Consider the following 24,187-nt stretch of genomic DNA (forward strand, 5'->3'; position numbering starts at 1 on the left):
TTTTGAGTTCATGTACAAAATTCTAACTGAGTTAATGAATTTCAAATTGCTGAATGTTAACTTGCTGAACACTGACAGCTGTAATTTACTGCACTGTATATGCATGTATTACTTGCACAGAAGTAGACATAATGTTAGGCTAAATTGGGAACTGATCTCTTATCTGTTAATGGAGGCAAAGGTCTAACGTTAACTTACACAGCGACTCAACTTTCGTAAAAGTTGATCAGGAAACCTAAACCCGATGCTAAACCCTCAAAGCTTACTTCAAATATGATGTATTCGCCAATCGCGAAAAGAGTTCGTAGAGCTGTTTTTTTTTTGTATGTTCTTCTTATTCTTCTGTATCTCGCAACGAACGTAAATTGTCTCTCTTCCTCGATTTGAAAAATGCGCCGTTGAACGTCAAAATAAATGCTTCTTTCAACAAGAGGTGAAATGAGATGCCAATCAGCATCAAACTGCCAGTAGCGAATTACATTTTGGGGTGCCACCCGGTGTGGCCAATCAGATGTCAGGGGTGTCCAGTGCCACCCCAGACACCCCTCTGGCTCCTGTTTGAGAGGTCTACAGCTGCAGGAGAAAGTGACAACACCTCCACCTCTGAAACCCAAGGCAGCCCTGTCCAATGAAGACATCATGCGCTACAGCAGACAGCTTCTGCTGCCAGAGCTGGGTGTACAAGGGAACAATGGCAGCTTTCACCCAATCTCTGAAATAAGGGTGTTCATTTAGTGTGACATTATTGAACACATCTTTTACTCTGCAGGCAGGCCAGCTGAATCTCTCCCAGACATCAGTGCTAGTTGTAGGGTGTGGAGGACTAGGCTGCCCCCTGGCACAGTATCTAGCTGCAGCAGGAATCGGTAGGTAGATCCCGTGTGGCTCAGTTGGTAGAGCATGGTGCTTGCAACACCTGGGGTTGTGGGTGCTACCCATGCTGTCAGAAGGTATAGGAGGCTACTGGGGCCTGCACAGGCTGATGCAGTACTGTGAATAAACTATACGTCATAGCTATAGCCACCAGGTGGTGCCATTTACCCAAACAACAACGGCTTGCTCTCAGATCAAATCAAAATGTATTTGTCACATGTTTTGTAAACAACAGGTGTAGACTAACAGTGAAATGCTTATTTACGGATCCTTTTTCAACAATGCAGAGTTAAAGATAGAGAAGAAAAAATAGAAACAGTGACACGAGGAATGAATACACAGTGATTAACAATAACGAGTAAAAAATAACATGGCTATGTACAGGGAGTACCAGAACCGAGTCGTTGTGCAGGGGTACTAGGTCATTGAGGTAGCTATGTACATATAGCTAGGGTTAAAGTGACAAGGCAACAGGATAGATAATAGACTGAGCTGTTGCAGCAGTATATGTGGGGTAGCAGTGTGTGTTGTGTGTGGTGTCAGTATGCATGTGTGCACATTGTGTGTGGTATATGGTGTGTGTTTGGGTGTCAGTGTAAATATGTCTGAGTAGAATCCAGTGTGTGTGCATAGTCAGTGCAAGAGAGTTTGTGCAAAAAAAGGGTCAATGCAGGTATTCCGGGTAGCCATTTCATGAGCTATTTAGCAGTCTTGTTTAGCAGTCTTATGATAAACTATAGTCCCCTCTCTTTTTTGTTAGAGTGAATGGTAACGCAATTGAATGTTGAAGGGAAAATATGCAGTTACTACATCCATTTTGGGATTTATAAATGAATGATATGTACCCATTGATTCTTAAATAATATAAGGTATAAATGCCTCTTAGTTCAACTGTCGTATCAGAACCCAAAATATAAGCTTGTAAACGTAAAGAAACACTATATAGCCTCAAAACATAGCTCTGTCTATGGATTTAAGAGTGGTTACATTTCTCCAGCCCCATCCCTCAGCTTTTTAGCAAAACAAGGGTGGAGAAAACACTTTGTTATTGTTTCAACTGTTCATTGCTCCTTTCAGGCTTTAGGTATTCAGAGGAAAATAACATTAGCCAGCCAATATTCTGTTCAATACTTTCTTACGCTCCAAAATGAGTTAGATATAAGGGGTGGGATGGGTGAGCGTCATTTGGTTTTAATGTGAATGGCCTTGTGTCTGTCCTTTTTATGTGTGTACAGGTTGAACTCCACTGTAGAATGCATTCCCTACCACCTCCAGCTCTCTCCAGAGAACACCTTACAGCTCATCCAACAGTATCCTCCCTCTCTGCTTTGAGCCTTATATTATCTTACAGGAAGTAAATAAGAGACTCTACTATCTGTCACACAGGTTTACTGTGTAATCAAATCCAAGAGTCAAACAATTAGCATAACACTGACTTTCAGAAGAAAAATCACTGCATTTGTACTCCTTGACATTATCCACCTCATGTACGATATTGTGGCTGACTGTTCAGACAATGTTCCCACCCGCTATCTGATAAATTATGCCTGTGTCCTCAGTGGCAAGTGCCTAGTATCTGCCAGTGCCCTGAGAATGGAGGGCCAGGTAAGGATCTAGTTACATTTAAGTCTCCACATTTAAGTTCCCGCATGCATACTAGTAAATTACATATGTTTATTGCTACTCATCCTTTGAGCATAGTAACCCCTGTTGTCTGTGTCTGTAGTTGACAGTGTATAACTACCGTGGAGGCCCCTGCTACAGGTGTTTGTACCCAAAGCCTCCACTCCCGGAGAAAGTGACCAACTGCTCTGATGGAGGGGTCCTAGGAGTAGGTGAGTCCTCTTCTGATTCATGTCTTCACCCTTTGATAGAGAAAGGAATTGATTGTTGACGTTTCACTCTTTTGTCTCAGTACCAGGGATCATGGGATGCTGCTTCCAAGCGTTGGAGGTCCTGAAGATCGCCTCAGGACAGGGCTGTGTCTTTCCCAGTGGAAGCTCCCTGAGTCATTCCACACCCCCACCACAGCTTATCTACTGTACAATGGAACGTCACATTATGCTTAGTCATGGTGCTGACTGGATGAATGAAGGTCTGAATGAGTCAGTGTAGCATGGGAAGGAAGGGGTGTTCATGACCATGCCCATCTGATAAAGCTAGACTAGAAGAGAGGAAATTCTGTAGATTTGCTGGACCTTTTGAGGTATGTTTCTGAATATACAAAGACCATTATAAATCAGTGAAGTGGGTCACGCTGTGAATTATAGTGATGTGTGTCAGTCAGACAGGAGCCCCTTCCTTGACTCAGTGTGACAGCTTCCTGTGGCCAACAGCTGTTGATGTTTGACGCCCAGGATGCCAAGTTCCGGTCCATCAGGCTGCGGACCAAGCAGGCCAGCTGTGCTGTGTGGAGAGAGAACCCCCACTGTCACACACTTAGTGGACTATGAGAAGTTCTGTGGGTCTACTGCCACAGATAAGGTCAGGGGTTACTGAAAAGAGGGCACTGTGGGCAAAGCATTGGTCTTGCATATTCATTGTTAAGGGGTTAGCATTTTAAAGTAAAGGGGATTTTAAATTACATCTGAATTGGCAAACGTGTTATCACTCACCTTTAAACCCCTTAGTAAATACACATAGCGCATGGAATGTAGAGCCAGGAAAATGTGCTCATTATCTATAATTCAGATAAATAGCAGAGATATACACTGTATGTCAAAGGAGTTTTCTGTACTTTACTGGAATAAAAAAGCTAAATAACATTCCCATTTTCCATTAATTATAGGAAAATGTTGTTTAAGTGATGGCTTTGAATATATTTACCTAATATTTTCTGGGTTTTCTTTCAGTGTCAATACTAAACCTCTCCAAAGACCAGAGGGTATCCGTGCAGGAAGAGTATAGTCTGTGACTTTCTGTTTTTTGACGATTATTGCATGATTACCAATGCTTGACTTGGGCCAAATCTCACATTTTTTTACTGCTTGAGCTCCTGTTTCTCTTATAGAATATTAGCTCAAAAGTATTGTGGAGCTCCTGCACCTAAATGGAAACAGTCAGTCCAAGTCAAGGACGGATGATTACACTTGATTTTCTGTGATTCGTGTGCATTCATAAACCCAGATTAAATCTAAATGCTGACCCAACCCTAAATGGGAAATGAATAAAACGCGATTGTACGTATTCTACGGAAAATAATAACCTATTTTTTTTGTTGCCGCTGACAGAAATGGTTGTTTGGATTTCTACTAAATTACAGCTTTCAAAAGAATTTAGCCATTAAGAGAAAGTAGATGAAGATTGTGATTGATTGGCCTATAATAGTGATTGTGCAAGGCCTGGAGTCGGAAACAGTTTTATTTCCTATAATTGAAATAATGTAACAAAACGTTAAGCTTACTCCACCCAACTCAACAAAAAAAGGCAACCAGTTGCACTATGCATGTAGTTATCTCACTGAAAACTAGCAACTTCCATTCTGATGTCGCAGACCTTTAAACCTGACATTGTCATTAACAAAGTGAAGTGTTGTAGGTGACCATTGACAAACATGAGAATTTCTCCTTTCTATTGCCAGGAGTATAAAGCTATAGTGGACAACACGGCTGTTCATCTCCTGCTGAACGTACGCCCTCTAGTGGAGGTGGATATATGTTACCTGCCCACCTCCCTCAGTATCCTTCTTTTTATTTATTTATTTATTTCACCTTTATTTAACCAGGTAGGCAAGTTGAGAACAAGTTCTCATTTACAATTGCGACCTGGCCAAGATAAAGCAAAGCAGTTCGACAGATACAACGACACAGAGTTACACATGGAGTAAAACAAACATACAGTCAATAATACAGTATAAACAAGTCTATGTACAATGTGAGCAAATGAGGTGAGAAGGGAGGTAAAGGCAAAAAAAGGCCATGGTGGCAAGGTAAATACAATATAGCAAGTAAAACACTGGAATGGTAGTTTTGCAATGGAAGAATGTGCAAAGTAGAAATAAAAATAATGGGGTGCAAAGGAGCAAAATAAATAAATAAATTAAATACAGTTGGGAAAGAGGTAGTTGTTTGGGCTAAATTATAGGTGGGCTATGTACAGGTGCAGTAATCTGTGAGCTGCTCTGACAGTTGGTGCTTAAAGCTAGTGAGGGAGATAAGTGTTTCCAGTTTCAGAGATTTTTGTAGCTCGTTCCAGTCATTGGCAGCAGAGAACTGGAAAGAGAGGCGGCCAAAGAAAGAATTGGTTTTGGGGGTGACTAGAGAGATATACCTGCTGGAGCGTGTGCTACAGGTGGGAGATGCTATGGTGACCAGCGAGCTGAGATAAGGGGGGACTTTACCTAGCAGGGTCTTGTAGATGACATGGAGCCAGTGGGTTTGGCGACGAGTATGAAGCGAGGGCCAGCCAACGAGAGCGTACAGGTCGCAATGGTGGGTAGTATATGGGGCTTTGGTGACAAAACGGATTGCACTGTGATAGACTGCATCCAATTTGTTGAGTAGGGTATTGGAGGCTATTTTGTAAATGACATCGCCAAAGTCGAGGATTGGTAGGATGGTCAGTTTTACAAGGGTATGTTTGGCAGCATGAGTGAAGGATGCTTTGTTGCGAAATAGGAAGCCAATTCTAGATTTAACTTTGGATTGGAGATGTTTGATATGGGTCTGGAAGGAGAGTTTACAGTCTAACCAGACACCTAAGTATTTGTAGTTGTCCACGTATTCTAAGTCAGAGCCGTCCAGAGTAGTGATGTTGGACAGGTGGGTAGGTGCAGGTAGCGATCGGTTGAAGAGCATGCATTTAGTTTTACTTGTATTTAAGAGCAATTGAAGGCCACGGAAGGAGAGTTGTATGGCATTGAAGCTTGCCTGGAGGGTTGTTAACACAGTGTCCAAAGAAGGGCCGGAAGTATACAGAATGGTGTCGTCTGCGTAGAGGTGGATCAGAGACTCACCAGCAGCAAGAGTGACCTCATTGATGTATACAGAGAAGAGAGTCGGTCCAAGAATTGAACCCTGTGGCACCCCCATAGAGACTGCCAGAGGTCCGGACAACAGACCCTCCGATTTGACACACTGAACTCTATCAGAGAAGTAGTTGGTGAACCAGGCGAGGCAATCATTTGAGAAACTGGCTGAATGGCAGAAACTTCTGCTGGCTGAATGCCCTCCGGGCATTGTACTCCATTAACTCTATACAATTAGCAAGATATGGAGTTAATTAGGAGGATATTAATACTTCTTTCCCATTAATTACATCTGTCATCACTGTGCTTTCATAGCTGTTCTGATCTAAATTAGTAATCAAGTAATTGTCCTCAATTCAATGGTAAAATGGTTTATTTCCTTATATCATTGCTAGACATTCCTCTCTCCTGTTTAGAGAACAGCAACAGTGAACACATCCATGTGCTGAAGGAGAGAATTGGCCAAGTGAAAGAGCAGATGTCGAGTGCATCCCAGGTCCCAGGTCCCAGGTACCATGACTGATCTGGTCTCCATCTAGCTCCGCAGGTCACAACATGTGGAGCTTTCAATGGCTAGGCTTATGGATTGGCTCCATATTCACTGAACAAATAGGAGTCATTTGAGTGCTAATTAAGTCTGTGTAGCCTTGTCCTGCGAGGGTGTTCGCTTATTTTGGACAGCCAATGACGGGAGTTGATGGAGTTGCTAGGTGATCCTTTTTCCAACACAAAAATATACCGTCATCGGCCTCTTTTTATTGAATATTCATCTTGGTCTTTATTTCAGCAGAGTGTATTTCCAACAAACCTGTGTATATTTTGCTATTAATGAGCTATTTTAATGGCCAATTTCTGGGAAACACTTTATGTAAACAGTTGACACAGTTTAGTTGAACTGGTACACATGACACCCTTTTAAGTTTCAAGAGTGAAAGAAGTCCTATCATGTTCATAACACACCTAATAGTGAATTTGAATTAAAATACCATGCAATAGCTCTGCTTCTGGCCAAGCATCAAACAAAGAATATTCCCTACACATTTTATTCATTCAACTCACGTAGTCTCACATAGCCAGCCAGAAGTCGTAATCTTGTGAGAAGCCAGGAAATGGAAGCTGCTACTACTCATTTTGATTCGTTTGTGTTTCCCTGTTGCAGTTTATGTGATCTGTAAGCTGGGTAATGACTCCCAGAAGGCAGTTCAGGTCTTGGAGAGAATGTCAGGTTCTGAGGTAGACTGTGTCACTGCGAATAACATCTGTGGGGGACTGATGGCCTGGGCCCAGAAGATAGACCCCTCTTTCCCTCAGTATTGACTCAACGTCACAGGTTCCACACCGAGGTTTCATCACGGAAAGCTTAAAGATCATGTAGGTTTTTCTGAGAGTGTGAGATATCATTGGTTCCATATTTCAGTCTGTTTCAAGAGGAAATTCACGCCAGTCGGTCATTCAGATATAATGTCCATACAGTTCTCTTCCTCCACCAGCCCTGCCTTGTAAGTAGTGTATCATGTAATCATAACAACCGTTTTTCTGCCTTAACTTGTTTTATGTATTCTGGTTGCATTAGGTATTGCTTCCCTGACAGACAATTCTTAGATGAATTAGTTACATCTCACTGAAAAGTGAAAGAAATCGTTTCATGTTTTCAAGATTGTGCTTTAAATGGCAAGTGAAATGTTGTACAGGAAAAAACAAAACATTGTAATCCATTGTCATAACCTTGTTCCTGTTCCAGATTGTTCTATTTGTATAACCCCAATGTATTGTTGAGGGCATACAGGGTAATATAGTACTTAATTATGTATTTCGAGTTATTTGGGAACAGAGCAGTTACACATCTATACATCCATACGGTGTTGTCATTTCCATATTTGGATACGAAATAATATGCTGATGTATACCACCACCCTCTCTAAAAGATTAGACGCAACAGTGTAAGGGATAGAGGATGATGGCATTTTTTCTACGTTGCTGGCAACTGATTTTCAGAACTGAAGCAATAGAGGTCGGGTAACTACTGTTTTTTTTCTCTCCAGCATAACCCGAATAACGGAAAGATAGATGAAAGAGGCATGCGCAATGTAAAGATAACTTTTTCGAGACGCCATTGCATGTGAGATTGTAGTTTGAATATGTATCCTCACCGATAGAAACCCAAAGCACCAAATAGGTAATAGAACTTCAAGCCCCAGGAACCGTTCTCTCCTCCTTTTCTCTCAGAAACAGTGGGAGTAGTCACAGCTGGAAGGATAATAAGATGCGCATGAATCTGGCAACCACGAATAGACGACAAGAGAAAGTTTCAAAAAGTAGAGAACTCGGTTGTGAGTCTTAGCACGCTTTTAGACAGTCCTGCTAATGCATATGGTTACATTGTTGCTCATTTGTATGATTTAGCGAAAAGGCGAATGAGCTTGAATATTTTTTCTGTGTGATTCGATTGTTGGAGTTTTTGGAGAAGTTCCTGCTGTCCACTGGCCATGAATCCAACGACTTCTTTTGAAGAAAGTGGAGGTAAGTAGGCCAATGATGTGTTAGACATTATTTTATGGACGATTGGAATATTTAGGGTAATTCATAGGATAATGAAGAATATTTCAACAAGCTTTTATTATGCAAAAACAGGTCTTGTATAACTTGTGTTGCTGGCATTCGTGGACATGAGGTCGTCTTCTGCCAGCAATTCAATCGAAAGTGGGATGGTCCAGATGTTGAGAAGCCTTGATTCCAGATGTTGGTTGTGCATGATGAATAGATAAATAGAAAACATTCCGTAATGTATGGTAAACTACACCATGTCTCTAATTTGTCAGATGAAGTTATTGAACATGATGCATTGTTGGTACTTGCTTACAATATAATCGAAGTTTACAATTACAATTATTTGATGTGTTTATTGTATCCAAACCTGATCATGTTTATTCCTCATGAATTGCATCACTTATTGTTAGTGCATAGCCTACTCCGAAAGTGTAAACAGCTTTGAGGTCATGATTTGTTTTGCGGAATTTTTTCAGTTTGGTCAAATCAACTACATCTACAAACCTAAACATATTCTATTCTACCACCATTAAATGTACTGTATCTGTTTTGTGACAGGTTTCCTGTGGCCAGGGCAGATATGTGACTCTAGTACTGTGAGGGGACACCATTCAAGAACATGAAGTTTGGAATGGTGACCGCCTCTTGCAGTGAGCGTTGGGGAATCAATCTCGGACGACTGGAGCATCCACAGTATCTCAGCAGTGCAAACTGCACACATCTCCTGCCCTAGAGAGAGCTGAGGCCATTTAGTGGAATCATCAGGCTTTGTCCGTGAATTGATTGCCAGGCATCTGAGCAGTCAGTGGGGATGAACTTTTGACTATTGCTATTGGCTAACACTGCTCGTGATACTTTGAAGACCTTGCATTTCATATCTCCTAGAATGAGGATTGAATGTTTCTTCAGACTTGTGTATGTTCTTAGTAGTTCGGTGGTGCCTGATTTAAAAAGGCATCACTGACGGTTACAATACTTTACATTTTGCATCATCATCTCTGCCATTGGAAGAAACCCAATGTCTGCCTGCAGCAGCTCAGCTCCTCCGTCCTTTCCTAAAGCCTACCTCCACTCACAAATCCCAGCTGTGCCTCTGACCCCCTCACCATCGCCGAGCCCCCCGGGACCCCTCTACAGCCACCTGTCCAACGGGAGTCACGGGAGTCACACTCACAGCGCTCCCAGCCCCACTAACTCCCGCAGCTCCTTCCATGGAGTGTCCTTCCTCCTCCAGATTGGCCTGACCAGAGAGATGGTGAACCTGGAGAACCATGACCTGTCGCTGTCTGCTGTCAAAGACCTGGTCTGCTCTATAGTCGACCAAAAGGTAATTACACAACCCTTTCTTGTTATAACACTTGACCTACTACAGCTAATGCATAATGACTTACTGAATATCTATAAGGATATCGATAGAGTGAAATGCAATAAGTAGGCCTGAGCAAGAGAATGTTAATTCACTGTAAACCTAAACGCTTAGTTGTCTTTTTATAAAGTCAATTCAAAGTTTCAATAAAGATTGGAAAGTCCACTGGAAAGTCCACCAAGCATACTGCTAAACAAATCAGTGGCATAGTTCGGCACTGAGCAAATTTCAGGTCTGCTGAGTGCAACCTTGAGCAGTGTGAAAATGCTGTGCAACTTCCAGCATGTGTTTTACTATGAACACTGAGGCTGTACCCGCTTTAAGTTACAGCTTCAGACAGTGGTCAAGTAGGCTACTGTGGCTATTTGATCGTCATGTAGGCCTACCAGAGTGGCCTGCCATCAAAAACAATGGAGAAAATGCATCCCATAACATTTGAACATGGAAATAGCTGTTATCATTCAACCTACAGTAGCAGCCAATGTGTGGGATTTGATTTGTGGTGTTCAGTACAGTTTAAAAAAGAAACCATGCAGGGCTTGACATGAACCTGTTTATCCACTTGTCCTTCAGACAAGGAGGTGACTGGAAATGTTGTGTTTCATCCAAGAAACCACTTTACAAAATAAAATGACAGAGAATCAGACAAATTATGCTACCCTCTGCCTATTGGCTTCTTAGCTTATTCAAGCCTATGTGAAAATACAACACTGCTCCTTTAAGAAAGAAAGCTGTTTACCTGATTCGCTTTTCAAAGCTGTCTAGAAATGCACATGTAGAAATGTACATGTTTTCTGCTCTTGCAAGAAGCAATCATTCCCCCATTGCTGACTACAAAATGATCTAGAACTGGGCTAATATCTCACTAACTAGCATAAGATATGAACACATGTGCACACTTGGCTACATGCAGCTCTCGCTTTCATCTCAAAACAAGCACTTCTACTCATGACCGCTCATTCTGTAAACACAGTCCAGTTCAAAGTGAATGGCACATATGGCAATGGTCTATTTGCATATTATCCTACTGCAGCTCTGATTAGTTTTGCCGTACCCGTCTGTGTAGAGTACAGGCTGAGTATAGCCTGTCAATGCAATAAAATCATACTCCAATGCGTTCTGCCTTCATCAACATTTTATGTTGCATTGAAAGCGGCTAATATTGCGTTGATTTGATCACAATTCCCACAGTAAAGGGAAACGTTGATAATGTTGATAGCTAAGTTGGGAAACTGTCAAGTTGAGTGACGTTCAATCTCGTGTTTCTCTGCGCAGGCTGATATTTCTTCTGTGGGGCAGTCCCGGGAGCGCGCAGCTTAGAGGGAACATTGGTTGCAAGTTGAAATGAACTCTTCAAAACAGTGAGACAGTTATATTGCGGGCAGGGTTGGCCATTTCTGTGCCATTCTTGTCTGTTTACACTTTTTGTGACAGTTTTTTTGTTGTTGTTGCAGACATCTGTGTCTTGTGCACAGAATGGGTTTTAAGCACCACAGCAGCATGCTCGGCAGCAGTGAGGCTTCTCCAGTTGGCGTGCACGGTCTAGTAGCATCAGCTATTTACATTGTGGTGTACTCTCACTGGCGACACTAACACTGAACCACTCAGTGGTTTATTCCTCTCAAAGTCATCCACGATGTAATGCATATGCCAGGTTATTTTCCATGACAATTGTGGCTGTTGGTAATGACTTTGGGTTATGGCTCCTGCATAAGAAGGGGCTTTGAACAACTGAAAGATAGACTGCATCAATCAACAGTGGTTGCCTATGTACCACTGGCTAGAAAGATGCAAAGGCAAGTTTGGAAAATCAAGAGCAAACCAGTGGAACCAAATATAGTTGGCTGACTCCATTTGTTTGTTCTTTAAATTGCATTGGTGGCAAGCAGACTGTCTCTGTCCATTATAGGGTTGCCATTACCATGCATTGGTCTGTTTTTTTTAACTCTTAGCAATCTAGAGATGGAGTTGGTCCATGAAGAACATTCTCAGGACTGGCCATTTGTTCAAAGAGTGCGTCCTTGTGTCCTCCTTGTGCTTCTTTACACATCAGTGAAGATAATAACATACAGTATGAACGGCCTTGCCTCAGACTACAGATGACAGATCCACATTCAGATGTTCACATCCAACTGATACCATACATTAGACTGCTTATTAGATCCTGAACGTTTAGATAATATTTTTTTCAGCTTATGAAACGTAATAAGTTCTACGGCCATGGACTCAATCTTACTCTCTCTTATCACATCCGTTACTCTTTGTTTCCCTTTTGGGGCGGCAAAGTAGCCTAGTGGTTAGAGCGTTGGACTAGTAACCGAAAGGTTGCAAGTTCATATCCCCGAGCTGTCGTTCTGCCCCTGAACAGGCAGTTAACCCACTGTTTCTAGGCCGTCATTGAAAATAAGAATTTGTTCTTAAATAAAGGTAAAAAATAAAAATAAAAAACTCAGTGCCATTTTGTGGGGGGGGGTTTCTCCTGGGTTTGTGCCGTTCTGTCTGATGGATGGGGTGTAGGCCTTACTGTTGTTATGGGTGGATGTTCTTATCACAGATTCCTGTTTTAATGAAATGACATTCACACGTTCACCTTTTGTGTCATCGTCTTTCATCCATAAGGAAGATTACTCTATTTGTGTCCATCATTAATCAGCGACTGAGTGAGGGGATGAGATTATAGAACTCATTCCGTCGTGTCTAGTGGATGAAAGGAAGGGAGGGGTGGGAGCAAAGGGATCAGGTAATTTGGAGAAATGGGTGAGACATTTTTCTCTGTGCATTCTGGCTGGCCCACATAGTCTCAGTATAGATACTTTGTTCACTTCTCGTCTCTCCTTACTCATCACCTCTATAATGCAAATACTCTGTAACCTTTTCCTCTCAAGAGAATCATTGTTCTTAGAAAGTGGAGTAGAGTTGAGCGACGTTGAACTGACACGTTCCATTCAGTACAACGGAGCAGGTGATCACTCCAAGGAACATACTTTTTAACCAGTAGAAAGGCCTGAAACCCATAGATCTACCAGGGCCAATTCAGAGTGCATTTCCTGTGTCCTTTACTGTAATGTAGGCCAAGTTCACAGTCCTCCAGGCCAGTGTAATGTTGTTGTTCTTTATGGGGTCTGCTGATACTGGTCTGCAGAGCATCTGATCACTGATGATATTTTCGTAGGTCTTGTAACGTATTGGCAAGGTTGCTAGAGTCAGCTACAAGAGATAAAGAAAATGTAAATATGATATGGAGAAAGTTATTTTAGAAAATCAACACAGTCAGTTTGCCTTAACCTTAGACGAGTTATTACTTTAAAATCAGCTACTTACATTAACATCTGCTGAATAGGCACTGTACTTTGTTACAAATGATACAATGGTTATATAGTCTGCAATGTGTTTATATGGCTAGTGGTTGTTCTATATTGCTGCTTTTATAGCAGGTCACAGTATTCTCTGTCTGATGAAATCCACCCATATGGCTTTGAAATCAGTGGAAAATATCACTGTGCTCTTTTCGGTCCATCAAGTCCATCCTCACTGAACTGAAGCATGCATGACTATTGTTAAACCTTTTATTAAAGCAGCAGCTGGATTTGCCTCTGTAGCTTTTCCAGCTAACAAACTCTGACCCCATCTCTGCCTTTCTAGATTCCTTCCAGTCAGCAGTAGAGAGCCCAGGGTTTCTGTGTCAGTGGTGAGCGGACAGGGGAAATGTTTCATACGCTAATATCTCAGTAGATAGTCTGGACAGAACTTTGCCCCTGTGTGCTATTATTTCCCACACTGAGCGACTGTGTAGTTGGTAAGCGATCCACCAGTCAGTCACTGGGCCAGGCAACAAACATGGAGCAACATTAGTCAGAAGTATATGCTGTTTGAGCAGTTGTTTCCCTTTACATGTTTTGAAACGGAGTAGTATTAGATTTGAATTTGCGCTGTCTTTGGCCTCGTCCTAGATTGACAGAGTAGTTTCTCTCCCTTGTTTCCACTGAATACGTACATGGGCTTACATTGTTAACACAGCATTGACATTTTATCGCATGGCTGAACCCTCTTTTTGAATCCGACTATTCAGAGAATGCAATCAGTTATAACTGTGTATTCTATGGACTCCATACAGCTCATTCATCGTCCAACTGACTGCCAAACCACTGGGCCCCTTTGGGATGTGCATTGAATATGCCCTTATTCACTTATCCGAGGTCTGTTTTGTCTCTCTATGGTTAATGTAGGTAACCGACCATTAAGGGAACTTTTACAGTACCCCGAAATGAGTAAGATTGAACTTGGGATAACCTGATCCTCAATCTGATTCTAGATGTTAACTTCTTCTTCAAGTCTTCTGCGTGGCTGTAGCCCCCTCTGCTCCACTTCAGTCAATGCGATGATGACCCTTTGAGGGTATCGTCAGTTGGCGTGAGACCACCATCCTTCACCCACCCAGACCAGGCAGGCTCCTCTGGGACTGTGAGGTGACACAGCAGAGAGAGTGAGTGACGTGACCCAACCTGAGGGGAACCAGGCTGCCCTGGTTAGGCTCTCTATCTGTGGCTGCCTGCCACCAGACTCTGGGTCTGTCTTTCAGTCTGGCTCCTTGGCCCCGGCCCTGGGTGTTTGGTTGGGTCTCTGTGCGTGATGAATGGGGTATAAACAGTGATAGCGTCAGCTTGTGGAGCTGCTTCCTGTTTGGTGTCGCCCAAGTCCTCCCGTGCAGCCAGAGAGGGAGCAACCGCGGGACAAAAGTTCATGACTTCCTGAGAATGACTTGTCTTTAGCAGCCAGCCGGCCCAGCCAACCAGCATTCCTCCGCTCCCCATCCAGGCATACTTGAAGGATGATGTTATGTTATTGGGATGGGGTGCCATGACATTTAAATATAACAAATTCAACTATAACACTGGGTTTCTGGATCGCGTCAGACAAATTGTAGAGGATGGTGTAATGGTTATGGCACGCTCAACATGCCTTGATATCCTGTCAATGCGGCATTAAATAGCAGGTGGGGATGTTTGGAGGCGAAGGTTGGAAATCCTAGCCTTGTCAGTTGAAACATTGGAAGTGTTTGATATAAAACGGAAGGTTTACAGAGAGGGTCTCAGCCTCCATGTTAACGTTCCTCTCTAGCTGTTCGAGGGCGAGGATAAAGCTTGCAAGAAGGAAGGACATTTGAAGTCCTTTTGGCATAGACAATAGGGGGAAAAAACATCAAACCAAGGCAGTTTTATGAACATTCTACTTTAGCCCTTGTCCCTAAGATAGTCCTGCTCTGTTCTGAACATATTCATCACAGCTGGATATACTGTACTGTGAAATGTGTCTGTCTGGCACAGCACAGCACACCCTTGCTTTCCTACTGGTTTGTTAGTGCAGTAGAATAACTCCCAGTTCCTGGTTGAGAGTAGCACAGCTGCCTGTGTAATTAGCTGAACAAAGGCCTTTTGAGAAGCAGACACTCAATAGGTCAAGCTGGACAACATGAAACAGTATGGTGAAAACAGAGGGATTTGGGTAATATTTTGAGCCTTTGAGTAATATCAAGCTGCTCGATATAACGTTTCATGTAAAAACTAGAACTTAAACGGACAACAACGGATGATAAACAAGGGATTTTCACCTCTTTGACGTATGGAACAGTACACGCGTCCTAGTGATTTGATTTGCCACGCACAGCGTTTGTTTCGTTGGTACATCGTCAGCTTATGGCCCTTAAGTCGTCAACACACGATAATAGTTTTAATCACCCCATATTCGATTAAAGAATTCATCAAAACGACAGGAGCAGAACTGATTTCTGCGCGAGAGAGAGAGAGAGATGAAAACAAAATTAGAAAACGAGAGAGTGCAGATGGAAACTGGAGAGTGCTCCTCTCCCACAGGCCATAACTAACTGGAACTCGAAGGAAATAAATCACGTCCATCCACTCCTCCCCTCCCCCAGCCTGGACAGCTCAGCCCAGCTCTCCTCAGCACACATCTGCATGTTCCTATGGAACAGCCATATTTCACCCTGAGCACGGCTGGGCTGAGCTCTGGGCACTATGTGTTATATACATGGGGTAAGACACATCCTGGAAAGCACATTTGGTTGCTTCTGAGAAATAAAGTTCACCCTAGAGTCAAAACCTGTCCATGTTATAAGTTATGGGAATTGCTTCTGAATGGAGACCGTTACAGTATATATGATTTCAGGGTTCATTTTTCCAGCTTGCATGTTTTTCTTCGAGTTCATGTGCATGCTTAATGTCATATTTCAATTTTCAATCTTTCTAGGCCAGTGCAGGCAAAATTATGGTTGTATGAATGCTGCAACTGAGGGATACCTGTATCACTATAAGGTTTCACTTATGTCTGGAATAACCATGTGTGCAAGCAATCTATCGATTTTTCCAGTCCTGAGTCATTTGTGGGAATAGAGAGAGGGATAAAAACACTATAGTTAAGTGAACTGAGTAATGTCTCCCATCTGCAGTTCACATTTCTCCAGTCTCAATCTCCCCAATTGTAGAGTGGCATGGCAGAACAGAACACTCACCCACAAGAGTCACAAAATGACAGACTGGGGCATTGTGACTGGTCCTCCTTTGGGAGGGAGGACGGCTATGGCGGCAGTCCTGCATTAGTGCCTGGCTTGTGGTCTGCTGGCCAGCTTGCCTGCTGTATGCCCAATGGTGCCCTGCTGTGTGGTAGGAGCCAGACCCAGCCATAGAATTCACCACCACCCTGTGGTTGGCTTGTCTCTGCACTGGCAGCGTCAGTAGGCCACTGGGACGGATGCCCTTCACCATATTCTATGAATGTACAGCTAGAGATAATCTAGACTTGCTCCAGTCTCTATTGCTACTGGTTGAATAGTTCTAAGTAGGGGTTTCAACTCTGATTATATTGAAGGGACAGGTGTATATATTTTCAAGCACACACTGTACAGTAATCAACCTCAAACAACTTTATATTTACAGCTGTGCTCACCTATCCCTTTAGTACAGCCTATGTAAAGTGATTGGGGACATATAAATTGTAGAGCGAGTAATTCAAGTAACATCCCCTCATAAATCTTACACCAGCGTGCAATATATTCCTGTTTATAGAAGGATGTCACGATTCCCTCATTGATTTGGCTGGCGGCTGCTCACTCACTTTTGGAGTTACAGGATACTTCCCCCTCTGCACAGACAGGCGTTCCACCTTGTCTGCACTCTCTGACCTGGCCCGCCTTAATGGATCGCTTAATGGATCGCAACCTTGACCAATGCTGAGGGCACTTGCAGAGACGTGGCCCAGTGCCAAGTTCACAGACTAACAAGAGAGGGGATTCAGGCGTCCGGCCTGGTCCTATGTTGGTTGATTTGCCGTGCCTCTTTACAGTTAAACCCTAATGACATTACTGGTCTCAGAATGGAGGTCAGTGTTCACAGAAGTAGCAATGGGGGAACTGTTAGTTCTCAGAAACAATGTGATTTACCCCCATTAGGTTAATAGCAGCAGGTTGATACGAAACCATACGCAGCCTAGTGTTTTCTGTCAGACGGCAGCACCAGCGTTGGCGTCATCGGTCCCCGACGTGGCGGGCGGCAGGTTTGAAAATGCATTCGGAGGTGTTTTTTCAGAACTGTTTTCCTCCCCTGTTTGTCAGCTCACTGGGTGATCTACCAGGCTGGTAGTAAGGTGGCAGAGGAAGTGCAACAGGGCCTCGATAACAAGCAGCACGAAACCCGTAACCCATTGAGAACTTAAAGGACACGTACAATGCTTTTATGGTGACATTGAGCAACAAATGGATCTGATCTGATCTCATAGTGGTTGAAAAAGCTAATGTATTTCAGCATCTCTGGTCGCCGTGTTCTTTTAACTTGTATTGTGTTTACTTTTGTCTCAGCCACAAGTTTAAAAAAAAGTCAGTTGGTGTGACGTCTGTCACCATGTTTCCGCAGCCAATACATACTCTTAACCAAAGTCCCTCTCCAGAGCCTCTCCCTGTTTCCACAGCAGGCTCTGTTTTCGCCTGCTTCTCAATCAGCTGCCTGTGGTTAGTGGAGAAATACAGTGTGTTCAGTGGCCCATTTCGTCTGTGTGGTTCTGGCTCTGTCCAAATGGATTCTCTGTCCGCTGCAGTGGCTTGTATTCCTGTCTGTATCTGTGTGTCTGTCCCTGTGAGTGAAGGTTATCATGAGCAAAGTGGGTTTTTACAACATGTTGACCTAATTTTACCTACAGTGTGTATTCTGTGTCCTGTTTAGACTACTATTTATTTCAGCGTTTAGAATGATAAGCAGTGAAGATGGTCAGCAATGATATGGAGTCATGGTCACCTCGTCTACTGTCAAACCCTACAGCTCTTTATACTAGCAGAGTACAGAGATAAACTCTGGATCACCAGCAATATCCTTTTACCTAAATCAAAAGCTTCACATGATTATTTAATCTGTGTTCGGAATCAGAGCCACCTGGCCGGCACTAGTCCCCTGCCATTCCCAGACAGAGAGGAGAGAGTTTTCCTAGTATATCTTCAAGGCACACTGGGCTGCAGAAGCATCACCAAGGGCCTATAACTCAAAGCCCAGGGCCTAGCAGAGCTGCTTAGATCACACTGCTCTCTTCCTCTCTTCCTGAGAGGTCGCGGCTCCTGTGACTCAGCCTTCTTCCTCTCCTCCCCTCCAATCAGCCCCCGGACACATTCACTTTCTCCCTCACACACTCACAAGACAACCAGGGGAAGAGAGCCAGTCTCTCTCATCTCTAAAGAATGGACCGGGGCTCTCAGCTTTCAGACAGCTCTCGTTAAGGACTCGTTAAGGAGCTGGCCACCAAGTAGTGACCTCATCTCCACTATCTCCTCTCCACTGAGGACTGGACTGGAGCACTTGATCCACTTGAGGACACGAAGGAGTAGTGTTGAGTTGTTTTAAGTCTGAATCCACACAACACTCAAAAGGGCAGTAATAGATCACAGTGCAGGCTAAAGGTTTGAAGAGTCTCCAATTAGAGCAGTACGACCACCGTGAACAGGAAGAGAGGGTCCATTTCAGGCTGAGAAGTATCCTAGTATCCTAGTATCATAGTATCATTATCACAAATGCAAATGAAGTAATAGGAGTATTCCCCTATGGTTTGTCCTGCTAGTGGAAGTAGGTCTATGCTGACAGGTGTATGTGCTCTCTTCATGAGTACACTGTTCTGTGGTTTGGGGAGAGGCCTAGACTTAAGCTCAGTGGTTAGCACTGGGATTTCACCTTGTCAGCACTTGGTATCTCAGTACGGGTTTTTCGAGGTAAGGGCCCCACACCAGCACTGAATTAGTTACATATGACGGTTTGGCATGCTTTCAAGCTCTGTTCTTTTCATCTCACAGTGGACTGAACCTATAAGGTTGTGGTGTTCACACTTTTCTTGAAACATAGTGAAAATGAGTAGAAGAAGGAGCTAGTGTAATAGCGCTCTGCAAAGTTGGTCAGACAATAAGTTACTCTGTCAGTATGGTGACCCTTGTCCACAGACAGAGTGGAATGTGCAAGTTCTGCCTTTTTGTTCCAAATCCTGTCCTGAGCAGATAAATGGGAAACGTTTTAGCAGAGGAAGCTTTTTTGCTTCATAGTCTTTCCACTAACACAGTCTACCTTATTGTGTCACTGATGAATTCAACACTTTTCCATTTTTCCATTGACTTCTGCCATGGGATTACACTGTAATACATTTTCAGATGTATCTGAATCGTCATACCACGTGGAACTGAACTTATGGTATTTTCTGAGCAAAAAAATCATTAAAAAAAAACATCAACACTCCCCAGCCACATAAATGTCCTTTTCACTGCATCTTGTTGCACTGGGCTCAATTTGTTACCAAGATGGATTGTCTTCCGTTTATTTTTCCTGCTGTGAAAAGTGTCTACCAAGGCCTGTAGCGGAGCAAATATGAGCGAGAGACTGCGAGTAACAGATAAACACAGGGAGGGAGGGAGGGAGGGAGAGAGGGAGAGAGGGAGAGAGAGAGGGAGAGAGAGAGGGAGAGAGAGAGAGAGAGAGAGAGAGAGAGAGAGAGAGAGAGAGAGAGAGAGTCGGTCCGGGAAGTAAAGCAGTAGTATGTGTGAAATGTGAACCATATGTGGACTATAGTGCTGTGCAGTTGGCTGCTCCCAGTTTCTCTGCCTCTCTGCTCCAGCTGTAGTGTGTTTGCCTTGGCTCCAGCCTGCAAAATAGGGAGCGATTAGTTTGATGTAATGCACTGTAATGCTCTCTCGCTTTCTCTCTCTCCCTCTCTCCGCCCACTGGCTGCTGGGCTGGGCAGAAGGGAAGGCACATGCTCTGCAGACGCCTGGCCTCAGAGATTATAGGAGCAGTTTATTATATTACATAAGTGTGATTCTGCATATACTGTACAGTATAGAAGGCCTACTGTATGTGGGAAGAGCTGTGGAATGGACAGATGCATTTTCTATAAAAGCCCCAGGGAAGCAGCATGTATCTACTCTAGGCTACTGTACATTAGATGTCTCATGATTAGGGCTGTGGCGGTCACAGCATTTTGTCAGCCATGATTGTCAAGCAAATAAACTGTTGGTAATTAACCGTTAATTAACATAAAAACAGTTAGCATCTCCTGGCTTCCACACTGTCGTGACTTGACTTTAACATTAATCAGAAGACTGTTATTTGTCTAAGGAACTAACTATGTTTAATTGTTACCAGATTAAATTAAACATGTAACAATTAACTCATTAGGATCTGGGGCACCACAAGAGCAGTTCTTGAAAGATTTACCATCTCCCGAATTTAACTCTAAAAGGTCTTTACCTATCACATCTATAAACAGTCAACTTATTAGTTATAACCTTGTATCATATCATCATTCTGAACAGTCCTCCTTGCATCTGCAAAAACCCGAGCCTTACTTATGATTCAGTACTACACAAATTGGTTTAATTACATATTTACTAGCTAATTAAATGGGAACACAAGGTAAACTAACACACTTTGCACCGGTTATTGACTAGAGACTTAATACGCTGAAAACAGGTCCCTGCGGAATGACAACAACATGGCTGCTAGTTAAAGGAGAGATGGGAGCGGGAGAGAGACAGAGACACTTAACATTAGAATAGAAACTACTCTCACCTACACAGTAACTAGTGGTGTAACGGACCGTAGTTGATCCGTGATTCGTACGCATCACCCCCCACGGTTCGGCACGCATGTGAACCGCGGATCGATTACAGAGTTTAACCATCATAGTGTGAAAAACTGTTTTGCTGCCGCTGTTACTTTTTTAAGTAATTATTCCCTAAATCTCTGCAGAGTTGCAGTGAAAAGATAAAGACAAGACAGATGCTGTGTTTTACTCTGAAGCCTGAAGGTGGATTTGATTATTTTTTTAAAGCAGTTGTGTGTACTGTTCATGTGAACGGGGCATGTTGAATCCCAACGAATCAATCCTGGACACTCGCGTTGCAAAGAGCAAAGAAGAAAAAAGAGCAGTGACAGCCATGTCCAGCGGAGGAGCTGAAGAACTGGAAAAGCCTCCCGCTTCATTCACAGTTGAAGTCGGAAGTTTACATACACCTTAGCCAAATACATTTAAACTCACTTTTTCACAATTCCTGACATTTAATCCTAGTAAAAATTCCCCGTCTTAGGTCAGTTAGGATCACCACTTTATTTTAAGAATGTGAAATGTCAGAGTAATAGTAGATATAATTATTTATTTCAGATTTGATTTATTTCATCACATTCCCGGTGGGTCAGAAGTTTACATACACTCAATTAGTATTTGGTAGCATTGCCTTTAAATTGTTTAACTTGGGTCACACGTTTCGGGGAGCCTTCCACAAGCTTCCCACAATAAGTTGGATACATTTTGGCCCATTCCTCCTGACAGAGCTGGTGTAACTGAGTCAGGTTTGTAGGCCTCCTTGCTCACACACGCTTTTTCAGTTGTGCCCACAAATTATCTATAGGATTGAGGTCAGGGCTTTGTGATGGCCACTCCAATACCTTGACTTTGTTGTCCTTAAGCCATTTTGCCACAACTTTGGAAGTATGCTTGGGGTCATTGTCCATTTGGAAGACCAATTGCAACCAAGCTTTAACTTCCTGACTGATGTCTTGAGATGTTGATTCAATATATCCACGTCATTTTCCCTCCATGAAGCCATCTATTTTGTGAAGTGCACCAGTCCCTCCTGCAGCAAAGCACACCCACAACATGATGTTGCCACTCCCGTGCCTTCGGCTTGCAAGCCTTCCCCTTTTTCCTCCAAACGTAACAATGGTCATTATGGCCAAACAGTTATATTTTTGTTTCATCAGACCAGAGGACATTTCTCCAAAAAGTACGATCTTTGTCCCCATGTGCAGTTGCAAACCGCCAGTTTTGGAGCAGTGGCTTCTTTCTTGCTGAGGGGACTTTCAGGTTATGTTGTTATAGGACTCGTTTTACTGTGGATATAGATACTCTTGTACCTGTTCCCTCCAGCATCTTCACAAGGTCCTTTGCTGTTGTTTTGGGATTGATTTGCACTATTCGCACCAAAGTATGTTAATCTCTAGGAGACAGAACGCATCTCCTTCCTGAGCGGCTGTTGGCCCGGGGTTGGGATAGCCAGGAGGAAAGCATGGCCAGCCGTAGAAAATGCTTATGGAAATTTTCGATTATCATAGATTTATTGGTGGTGACCGTGTTACCTAGCCTCAGTGCAGTGGGCAGCTGGGAGGAGGTGCTCTTGTTCTCCATGGACTTTACAGTGTCCCAAAACTGTTTGGAGTTAGAGCTACAGGATGCACATTTCTGTTTGAGAAAGCTAGCCTTTGCTTTCCTGACTGACTGCGTGTATTGGTTTCTGACTTCCCTGAACAGTTGCGGAGACTATTCGATGCTATTGCAGTCTGCCACAGGATGTTTTTGTGCTGGTCAAGGGCAGTCAGGTCTGTAGTGAACCAAGGGCTATATCTGTTCTTAGTTCTACATTTTTTGAAAGGGACATGCTTATTTAAGATGGCGAGGAAATTACTTTTAAAGAATGACCAGGCATCCTCGACTGACGGGATGAGGTCAGTATCCTTCCAGGATACCCGGGCCAGGTCGATTAGAAAGGCCTGCTCGCAAAAGTGTTTTAGGGAGCGTTTGACAGTGATGAGGGGTGGTCGTTTGACCGCGGACCCATAGCGGATGCAGGCAACGAGGCAGTGATGGCTGAGATCCTGGTTGAAAACAGCAGAAGTGTATTTGGAGGGCAAGTTTGTCAGGATAATATCTATGAGGGTGCCCATGTTTACGGATTTAGGGTTGTACCTGGTGGGTTCCTTGATGATTTGAGATTGAGGGCATCTAGCTTAGAGTTTAGGACTGCCGGGGTGTTAAGCATATCCCAGTTTAGGTCACCTAACAGAACGAAGATACATGAGGGGCTATCAATTCACATATGGTGTCCAGGGCACAGCTGGGAGCTGAGGGGGGTCACCAGTGAGAGACGTATTTACGTATGACGGCTGCGTGGTCCCATGGTGTTTATACTTGCGTACTATTGTTTGTACAGATGAACGTGATACCTTCAGGCGTTTATAAATTGCTCCCAAGGATGAACCAGACCTGTGGAGGTCTACAATTTTTTTCTGAGGTCTTGGCTGATTTATTTTGATTTTCCCATGCAAAGAGGCACTGAGTTTGAAGGTAGGCCTTGATATTTCATCCACAGGTAAACCTCCAATTGACTCAAATGGTGTAAATTAGCCTATCAGAAGCTTCTAAAGCAATGACGTAATTTTATGGAATTTTCCAAGCTGTTTAAAAGCACAGTCAACTTAGTGTATGTTAACTTCTGACCCACTGGAATTGTTGTGATACAGTGAATTATCACTCTGTAAACAATTGTTGGAGAAATTACTTGTGTCATGCACAAAGTAGATGTCCTAACCGACTTGCCAAAACTATAGTTTGTTCACAATAAATTTGTGGAGTGGTTGAAAAACTAGTTTTAATGATTCCAACCTAAGTGTATGTAAACTTCCGACTTCAACTGTAAGTCTCATGTATGGGAGCATTTTGGCTACCCTGTCAAATATGAGGATGGAAGTTGGGTGGTGGACAACAACATTACGGTGTGTAGGCATTGTGCCACAAGAAAGCCGTATGATCATGGAAATACATGGAGCATGGCCACACATTTAAAGCGTCATCACTCTGGTGTGTCAGTGACGGGAGCCTTCTCAGCCAAGAGACAACCACTTCTCACCGCGGCATTTAAGCCCTTTGCTGCAGAATCAGACTGGGCTAAAGCCATCACCAAATCTATTGGGATGTTTATCGCTGTAGACATGAGGCCATATTCTGATGTGGAAAACAAAGGGTTTGGTGAAAGTGCTTGAGCCACGCTACGAAATCCCCTGGTGCACCCACTTCAGTATGAAGATCATGCCAGATTTTTATGAACAGGAAAATATTGAAATTGTCGA

The 24,187-nt window shown here is 43.2% G+C and overlaps 2 protein-coding genes across 2 annotated transcripts in view; both read left to right on the forward strand.

The window, feature by feature from the left end:
- Nucleotides 1–2,240: 2,240 nt before the first annotated feature.
- LOC110504197 (adenylyltransferase and sulfurtransferase MOCS3) lies at nt 2,241–3,638 on the forward strand. The gene is made up of 3 exons (XM_090220675.1): nt 2,241–2,478; nt 2,600–2,708; nt 2,789–3,638. Exons 1-3 carry the CDS (start codon nt 2,359–2,361, stop codon nt 2,986–2,988), a joined length of 429 nt encoding a protein of 142 aa, XP_090076801.1. The 5' UTR covers nt 2,241–2,358; the 3' UTR covers nt 2,989–3,638.
- A 3,393-nt stretch (nt 3,639–7,031) lies between these two features.
- LOC110505412 (serine/threonine-protein kinase D3) overlaps nt 7,032–24,187 on the forward strand; it is a 73,962-nt gene continuing 56,806 nt past the window's right edge. Inside the window, exons 1-2 of the mRNA XM_036962416.2 lie at nt 7,032–8,359; nt 8,945–9,713. Coding sequence (XP_036818311.2) covers nt 9,405–9,713 — 309 coding nt within the window. The 5' untranslated portion in view covers nt 7,032–8,359; nt 8,945–9,404. The remainder of the gene's footprint in view (nt 8,360–8,944; nt 9,714–24,187) is intronic.

The sequence above is a fragment of the Oncorhynchus mykiss genome, chromosome 25, assembly GCF_057628025.1.
Source record: "Oncorhynchus mykiss isolate SJ-2025 chromosome 25, ASM5762802v1, whole genome shotgun sequence".
Taxonomy (NCBI): Eukaryota; Metazoa; Chordata; class Actinopteri; order Salmoniformes; family Salmonidae; genus Oncorhynchus; species Oncorhynchus mykiss.